This window comes from Ipomoea nil, unplaced genomic scaffold (assembly GCF_001879475.1).
Source record: "Ipomoea nil cultivar Tokyo-kokei standard unplaced genomic scaffold, Asagao_1.1 scaffold1043, whole genome shotgun sequence".
Taxonomy (NCBI): Eukaryota; Viridiplantae; Streptophyta; class Magnoliopsida; order Solanales; family Convolvulaceae; genus Ipomoea; species Ipomoea nil.
The window spans coordinates 1,943,429-1,952,533 of NW_017617471.1; the positions used below are offsets into that span (position 1 = coordinate 1,943,429).

Below are 9,105 nucleotides of genomic sequence, written 5' to 3' on the forward strand. Positions count from 1 at the left end.
AACTCGGGTTGTGGGTTCTAAAAACATATACATAGTATTGGTATTGTGGACAAATCTTATCAACATTGTTATCAAATCTTAATTGTGTATGTGAAACTATGAACATTCTTATTTGGATGATTTTTTATGTAGAATACTAGAAATAAAGTGGCTTTTTCAAAGTTTTGGTTGGATGTGGGGGGAAGAAGTGAAAGAAGACTATTGCAACAAATCACAAACAATATTATATTGATCTATCTTTTATCTTTTAATGGGGAAACATGTCCATCATATCATGATTCGTTTGCATTACATCATGTAAATCAATCTTTATCAAACTAGAAAGAGATTATGAATAGGTGATATCTAAGGATAGAATAAAAAGGTTCAAGTGAAAGTGGAATTTCCACTTCACAAGTTGAATGAAGTAAAAGTCAAATTTTAAATTAACACATATGACACAAATGTGTGTGTTTATGTCAATCACAATATATACATACTTAGCATGTATTGAATAATGATTTTTTTTTTTTAATAATAACTATTGCTCTGTTCAGTATATAAATAATAAATATGTATTTTAAAATAAAAAATTATCAATTTAAATTTTTAATTGAAACGGAACACATGGTGTTAACATTTTTTTCGAATGTTATTGGTCCTATTACATTGTAGTATCTCTTTATATACTTTCTCAACCTACTGAAACACAAAAAACCAATAACGCCTCCACTGAGCTTGAACTCGTAACATTTCAAATGAAAGTCCAACCCGACCACCCGGGTACCATTAGACCACATAGTCTTGGTAACATATGGTGTTAACATAATATGGAGTATATATTAATATTAAATGTACATTCAAATTATTACTTTAGACTTTTTAATTGAAAATGAGTACATTCTTCAATTAATTTAATATACTTTTAATAAGTTTAATTTTAACCCCTAGACTTATGATTTCTCACTGTTCTTGCCTTGAAAATTGGTATAGGAGGTAAATCACGGAATCTGACTCAATTAGTTTACATGCCCCCAAATTCTTGTATATTAGAACCAAAACCAATGTCAAATATATATCTTTATTTTTTTAAAATCATCGGTATGATTCAGACCATGCACATTAAGGTACTAGCAAAATAAAATTTATAAACTTGTTTTTAATAATATTGTACATAAAGAAGCTAAGGTTGATTTATCTATCTAATATAGTACGAACCATATAAACACCCCTCCCTCACCCCCACCATAAAAATAGCTAGTGTAAACCTGAAAGATGTGACTAAGTGAGTGTAACATGATTTCTCGTACCTAAATGTCACGAGTTCGATTCTTGCAAACACCCTTAGTTGAACTTGTCACACTAAGTTTTCTTTAGCGCGATTTACCTTTGCCGTATAATTTGCGAACTATTACTTATTAGGAACATGATTTACCATGTGCATACGGTTGAATTTCCTCTTTATTCAAATTAAAATAGCCACCACTCTTAGTATGATTTACTTTTCCAATATAAACTATGCTTACAAAGTTTGATTCGTACTCATAGATCAACTAATGAAACCAAAATTAACTCCATCCCCATATATCTTTGGAAACCCTAGGAGTGCAAACTTGAGTGAGTGAGGCCTCATAATTGTAGATGAGATGAATGAGCATGAAGGAGAGGCCGGCATGAGGCATCTCTTCTATCATTACCACATTCAAACTTACATACATCAAAATACCCGCCGGGGGAATCATTGCGATTGTGGGGCGTATGATTGAAAGCCAACAATTCTTCTGCCCATACTTCTTACACTTGCAACCTAAAGATAATTGTTTTTTTTTTCTTTTTATAATTTTTTCTTTGTCTTGTAATGATGAATCATTTTTTGACCAACTTTGGCTTTTGATTTACGTCTTCTCCCGCGTGGGATACTCAATCAAAAAGTTGGGGGTTTCGTTTCTCTTTTTTCTAGTGATTAGCCAGTAATTAGATTCCAAATCATCGAACCCTAAAAACCACTAACATAACTAATCGCCGACTTGAGTACCATGATTAGAGTAAAGACAAGCATGCCCATAAACACTTTTTTCCTAACTAGATTAACAAACTTTGCGTGTGAACACACCATTTTAAATGATTTTTTTTACTGTTTTTCTTTTTTTTGGTGATGGGACAAAAGTAAGCCTAAGGTTGAAATAAGATCAGGATGTCTATTGAGGGTTGGCATAGGGATATATTCTTCTCAAAGGGTTGAATCTACAATCCCAAGTGCTCCCGCACCCCGACCCGATAAAGTATATGGGAAAATGTAAATCATGATAACATAGTTGATGAACACAGGGGCTAGACATTTGCTTACTGTATGCGCACAAGAAGCCTCCCTCATTTTAAGAGGTTGCTTCCACACTGTCGCTGGTGAGATTCAATCACTGGTTATTCTTCTCAAAATTCGCACATATAACCAACTGATGAGCTGCCCATGAGGGCGGCGTAGGGATATATTCAATATAAGAGAAAGATGACATTTTAGTTAGTTCGGATTGTTTTGAACATGGATGGGCCAGCCTTGTGCAAACAAGCTCTAAGTTACACACAAAGACACAAATCGCTGGAACATTCTTAGTATGGACTCATGCATGCATGTTGTTTCAGAGACAATTTGCCCAAGACCAATTCAATCAATTCAATGATGTAAAGACCAACCCAAATGTGAATGGTACTGTATTAAATGGGCTAATAATAAATGGACTGTTAAGCCCTTGAGATTAAACTGAATTAGGGCAGTCTACCCTCCCTTGAATGCGGTATAAAGTACAAAGCCCATCTAAATTATGGGCATTGTGGTCTTATTATATCCTTATTATATTTGTTTTGTGTCTCATATATTATATGCATGTAGTAGCCACATATATAATAGTTCTGAAAAATGAAAAATATTTTCCACTCCTACAATTATCCTTCTCTAAACACCCCAGAATAAAAAATGAAAACAATTTATTTTATGCATTGCTTGAATATTGACTACCGTATCCTAATTTAATAATGAATTTACATGTCTAATAAAAGGATGGCATGCCAAGAAATATCTAGTATGGTTCTTGTAAAATTCCGACAACCTTTGTGTGTGTGTATTGTAGTTTTATTTAAAATTTTGTCTCCATAATCCTGTTAGGTCAGAATATGGTGTCATTGGAGTGACAGAGGTTTCACCTTTGGGGCACAAGTAAATAAAATGAATAACATAAGTTACGTTGGTTCGATGATATATAGTCATTGAGCCCAATGTCCTGTTTATATATAACTACATAGTCAAATGTTCAAATTTTAGTATTGCAATTAAAAGTAATCTTGCGGGATGGAATGTTAGGATTGCATCTTGAGGCCCCTCACTGCTCTTACCATGGAGACTGATGGAGGAGTTAAATTGCGAGAGTTCTCAAAATGTTTAAATCTTACTGCTACAACAATGTCAAATTCTTAATCCTCTTTTTTGGTGCACCCTATTACTACTTACAAAGTAAAATTTTGCAATATATTTAGAGTCGATGAATCAGTTGAGCTGTTTCTCCGGACTAGTTTGATGTATTATTATTATAAAAGAGAAGCAACGTAGCCATCATAGAATTTTCTTTAAAATAAAAATAAAAATTGGCGTACGTGTAACATGAATGGACCGTCCTATTACAAGTTCTATTCAATTCTTTAAATTGGCAATATGACTTTGTGAGTACGTAGCAATAATGCATTAATTCTTGGTACCTAATTAAGGTGTTGATTGAAAGGTTCCAGCAACTGTCAATATGTCTTGTAATAACTTTTGCCACTTTATAATCAAATAATTAATTAAATCCCGAGGGGCCAACGTAACATTGCTATATATATATATTTCCATTAAACAAATTACATATTGAAAATGAGAGGTACACAAAAGCTGACTTGTACAATTGTATGTTCTTGATTATATACGAGAAAAACATGTGCAGATAGATGATGATACAATAATTCATATTCTCTCAATCCCTGTATTATTTCACTCAAAGAGCAACAAAGGTAGAGTTAAAAACACAACAAAATGGACAAATAATCTGGGAGATCAGACAACAAAAGACAGACAGGTAAATCGTAGGAGTGAGAAAATTTTCCTCATCAATTGGGTCTCCTACAGTTTGACCTAATCTCTCCACTAGACCCAGTTAAGGGGCTAATATTTCCCATATTAATCATTGATTGAACAAAGCTCTCAAAGAAGGCGGTTTGGTTTGCACTGAAATTGTTGACAATGACAATGGTTGAAGCCCCAGATGTTGAGAACAACTCCTGATCTGATTGCAGAAGCCCACGGTTGTTCTGCAAATTCGAGAAATAATTGTTGTCAAAGGTGTCTGGGGTTGTCGGGTCGAGGTTTGTCACGGTGAATCCCGACCCACCTTGCGGACAAATTTGTTGTAAAGTGGCTAAGTAGGTTGTGTTTAAGGTAGGATCAGGGTTGCCTGTGTTGCTGAAGTTGAATAACCGGTTGCTAAATGTACGACATTGTGCACGTCCAAACGTATGAGCACCTGAAAACAAAATAAGTTAGGTTAATATGTATGAAAATTCAATTAAATATACATTTTTTTGCGTGACAAGAGAAATCGGCATTCACTATATATTCGAAGACATGCGCGTACGGGTAAACTTCACTTTGTGACCCTAATTGGCAAAGGAACATAAGAAAAGAAACCAGCCTAGGTTAACTATAGTTGATTGGCTCAAACCAAGAGTGATAATAGGGTAACGAAAATCGACTTAGGTTGCCCATAACTGATTGGCTTAAACCAAGAAAGTCAATTGTAATCGAACTTAAAACCTTGTGGTTACACTGCTAACAACCCGACCAACTTGATTAGGGTAGCCCCAAATTAGCCTTATCTTGTAGAGTGCATATAATTGTGCAATGAAAAAAATAAGCTTATTTAATATGTTTCAAAATTCTACGTAGTATGAAAAGAAAGGGGTTAATATATATGTGGTGTTTTGTGCTGTTTATGTATATATATATTGGACGTACCAGATAAAGCTACAAGATCATTAACATTCAATCCAACGGCTGTAAACTTTCTTGTTAAGTTGCTTAAGTCTTCAAAGGGAGAAGGAAGACTAGTGTTAGCTCCTCCCTGGTTTGCTGTCCTGCCGTCTCTTCTCCCTAACAACACATTCCATGAAGGACCACCAGCCTGCATGCATGCACAATATATGTATTCAATCACTAATTCCTCAGCTATGTAAATCTTCAAAAAAAAAAAATAGTGGGAAGAATTGTAAAATTACCAGAGAAACTGAGGATTCCGAAGCCAATGCAAGAATATCAGCACAGGAAACAACACCGGGACAAGCATTCTCAACTGCGGTCTTAATGTTGTCAACAACGTCAAAACCCCTAGTCGAGTTAGTGTTTGGGAGTGCATCTTTCTCACTAACAATGGTTGTTCCATTGTTGTCTAACAAAAGAGAACCATCACATCCCTAGAAGAGACCAAATTAAACAAACATCATTAACAATTTTGAATTCAATAACAACTCTATATATATAGATTGTATATATTCGTTTTAGAATTTACATTAACGAAGCAGTCGTGAAAATGGAGGCGAATAAGGCTGCCACCAATGCGGGCATCGTTCTGCAAGGCCTGTTGAATCACAGTTCGGACGATTGAAGACACATTAGGGCATGTGGTGGAGTAAAAATTGGAACTTAACTGAGCATTTGAGTGAGAGAATAAGAGGAAAATGGCGACTGCCATGGCTAAAAGGGGAGAAAAAGAAGCCATTTTTGGTGGATTGGTGATATGTTATTGGGTAATAATAATGCCTAAGTGGATGATGATTAGATGGGTGGATATGTGCAGGCGTTATATAGTGGAAGAAAGGAGTGTACTTTTCTTCCTTCTAAAATAATTGAACATAATTATTGACACTTTCAAACGACAACGTTGTGAACGAACACACTCTACGCGGTGGTATTAAGGATATGATAGTAAACATAAATAGTTGCTATGTCAAACTTCGACGGCGTCGTTGCGGTTTGTAGTATTATTATGACTTGGATTGCTAATTATAGAGCTAATACTTAAAATGGTCCTCAACTATAATCATTTTTTCAATTTCGTCGTAAACGATTTTAGTGACCTATTATAGTCCAAAAATTTTTGTTATTTTGCTCAATTTAATCATCTGTTTATTATTTCGTCCATTTGATGTTAAATAGAGAGACAATTCAGTAATGTCCATATAGACATCTCTTTACTCATTTACCTGCAAATCAAATTTTATATATAAGGTTATTTATGACGAAATTGAGAAAAATAACTATAATTAATGATCATTTAGAGTATTAACTTGCTAATTATATATTGGGAGTATAATAAGAATAATTGTGGAACATTCTCCCATAATTAGTCTTCAAGATTCTCCTTAATCAATGGAAAGTGGAAACAAACAAGGATTCCTTTGATCCTGGGTAGGCTAGCAAGGTATATGTTGTCATGGAGAAAATTTTAGAAGAGTTTATGTTTTGTTTTGGTTACCTTTTTTGTTTGTTTGTTTGTTTGTTTTTTTTAATGCCTCTTATCAAATCAAACATCTTTAAAAAAATTGATATATATTTATAATTTCATTTTATTGCAAATTTATATTTACTTTCAATGTAGACAAAAGCTCCTTCAAACTTTAAAGCTTAAGTATCATTTTCCTTAATTTTATCAGTGTATATTTTAGAATCAATTTCTCATTTATATATTATTCATTTACTTTGACTTGCTCCAAATATAAGCAGAATACAATTCTAAACATGCATTATCTAAAAATGTGCACCCACTTGCTACTTTTTGCCAACTTTTTCCAACACCTTATAGAAAAAATAAATCTAATGATTTTTCTAATGTATATATTAAAGAATTCATACTAAAAACATTTTTGAATGACCCCAAATTGTATTATAGTAGCTCAATATATAATAGTTGAAGAAGAGGTATTCATTAATTAGTCTCTTCATCACGAGGCTTAAAATTTCCACAAATTGAAAGCAAAATTGCTTTTTTCTTCTTGATCTCCAATGATGAATTGTCGTTAAACATGACAAATCTTTATACTTACTTTCTCTTAGAGCATCCACACCAAAGATTAATAAGGAGTTAATGTCAGATGAATAAACTTGGATAGAGACAGCGTGCCTAACGCTTCAGTTTTTTTTTTTTTTTTTTTTTTTTTTTTTTTTTTTTTTTTTTTTTTTCAATTTTAGTTTTCTCTCATTTTTTTTCTCTCCCCTCTCACTTTCTCTTTCCTAATCACTATTACATTATCCATCAATTCTCCCCAACTGATGCGGATGCTCTTACTATTCTGACATTCTTTTTGATGTACGAATTGAATAAATCACCACAGAATATGCATTCTAGGTGAAACTTGCCTGAGGACTCTAACCATCTAACAAATGATCACAAGAAAGTAAACCAACTTAAGTTGTCCGTAATTGATCGGTTCAAACTTCAAACTAAAAAAGTCAATAGACAATTCTCATTATTAAGATTCAAATTTAAAATCTTGTTGTTACCAAACCAACTTGATCGGGATTCCCTCAATTTATTCTAACATTCTAGATTCAGTTTAACATTGTCATTGAGTTCTCTAAGAACAATACGTAGAAAGCTCCGAATAATCATTACTATGGTTGGAGTTGTCTTTCTTATTCCATATAAGAACAAAGTAATAAGACCGCAATTAGCGTGTTATTGTAACTAATGCATTATTGCATGCATGTATATCGTGGATTTTGGATAGCAAGTCAATCTCAGCTGTCATTAGATCTCAAACAGCATGGGGTATAGTAATTAAGTGGACCTCAGATCACTTTCAATCAGTGTTGATTTATAAAATAAGAAATATATCAGAGGGGCATTTTTATCAATTTATACTTTTTAAAATATATAAAAATAATTTTAACCTAACCAACTCTTAGTTAGAAGCGCCAAAAAGTGGCACCTGCCTGCCACCTCATTTGAAGCCATGACATGCTCTGATACCGCAATAAACCATAAGCTCTTCTAATACTAATTGTCAAGATCAAGAGTTTATTATTGTGTTAAGTTAAGTTGAATAGTCAGCACTACATCATTTCGGTAAGTTAATTCTCGAAGCTTTTACCCGGCCAGTATTGTGTTATTTCTAAGTTTTATTTATGTAATTTGATGATTATGTAGTATCGTAGTCAATATTTACAATACAATATAGAGTTGTAGTATATGGTAAAGTATTGTTATAAAAAAAATAAAAAATAAAAAAAAAAAAGAATCATTTGAAACAAGAGTGAGACTTTCACTTTTTTTTTTTTTTTTTTTTTTTTTTTTTTTTCGGGTTGTTATTATTACTTGATAAAAAAAATAACTTATATAAATATATCCATCAGAGATTAATAAAAATAAAAATGATCTGAAGACTAGTTTTTTTGTACCAAATGATATAACTTGTGATACATCTCAAAATGTCACAATCGTTTATATTTATCAATTACTTGTCAATTGATGAACAATTTTATTTTGAATTAGTCATATATAATCACATCAAATAATATAAAATTCATTATAAAATATCAAATTCAAGAAACACACACAAATGAGTAAATCAACTTTTGTTAGTATCTGGATTAGTAATCAGCGTGGGGTGCACAAGCAAGTGGTGGAGGGAGAGATGGATACATCTATCCATCATAATAAATAATTTCAAATTGGTGCCAAGGATTTGTAGGTTTAATTTGGTGGGAGTTGTTGAAAGTAATGGCAGTTATTACCTATTAATCAATTGGAATTGTCTCCATCTATCTTTCTTTCAATCTTCTTTATTGGTGTACTATACTAATGTCCATGTTTTATGATATCAGACTAATCCAATTAAGTCTTATAGTCGAGTCAAATTCGAAAGCAATTGGCTCTAAAATGAGATGGGATTAATCCAATTGAGTCTTGGTCGAGCCATATTCGGAGAATCAGAGGCAATTCAACTCTTCTTAGGACGAGATGACACTAATCCAATGAGTTTAATCGAGCCTCATTCAAAGGTAGCAGTAGCACTCAGGCGTTACTACATACACATGAAGTCAAATTC

General features: G+C 32.9%; 1 protein-coding gene across 1 annotated transcript; it reads right to left on the minus strand.

Moving 5' to 3' along the window:
• Positions 1-3,852: 3,852 nt before the first annotated feature.
• LOC109182363 (peroxidase 15) lies at positions 3,853-5,850 on the minus strand. The gene is made up of 4 exons (XM_019332526.1): positions 5,568-5,850; positions 5,278-5,472; positions 5,018-5,183; positions 3,853-4,526 (listed from the first exon to the last, which is right to left on the minus strand). The coding sequence occupies exons 1-4, from the start codon at positions 5,775-5,777 to the stop codon at positions 4,114-4,116; spliced, it is 984 nt and encodes a 327-aa protein (XP_019188071.1). The 5' UTR covers positions 5,778-5,850; the 3' UTR covers positions 3,853-4,113.
• Positions 5,851-9,105: the final 3,255 nt, after the last annotated feature.

Coding starts and splice junctions, on each gene's coding strand:
- LOC109182363 (XM_019332526.1), bottom strand. CDS start 5,777: ATGGCTTCTTTTTCTCCCCTTTTAGCCATGGCAGTCGCCATTTTCCTC. Junction 5,184..5,277: donor CGGAATCCTCAGTTTCTCTG/GTAATTTTACAA, acceptor GCATGCATGCAG/GCTGGTGGTCCTTCATGGAA. Junction 4,527..5,017: donor TGATCTTGTAGCTTTATCTG/GTACGTCCAATA, acceptor TTTTGTTTTCAG/GTGCTCATACGTTTGGACGT.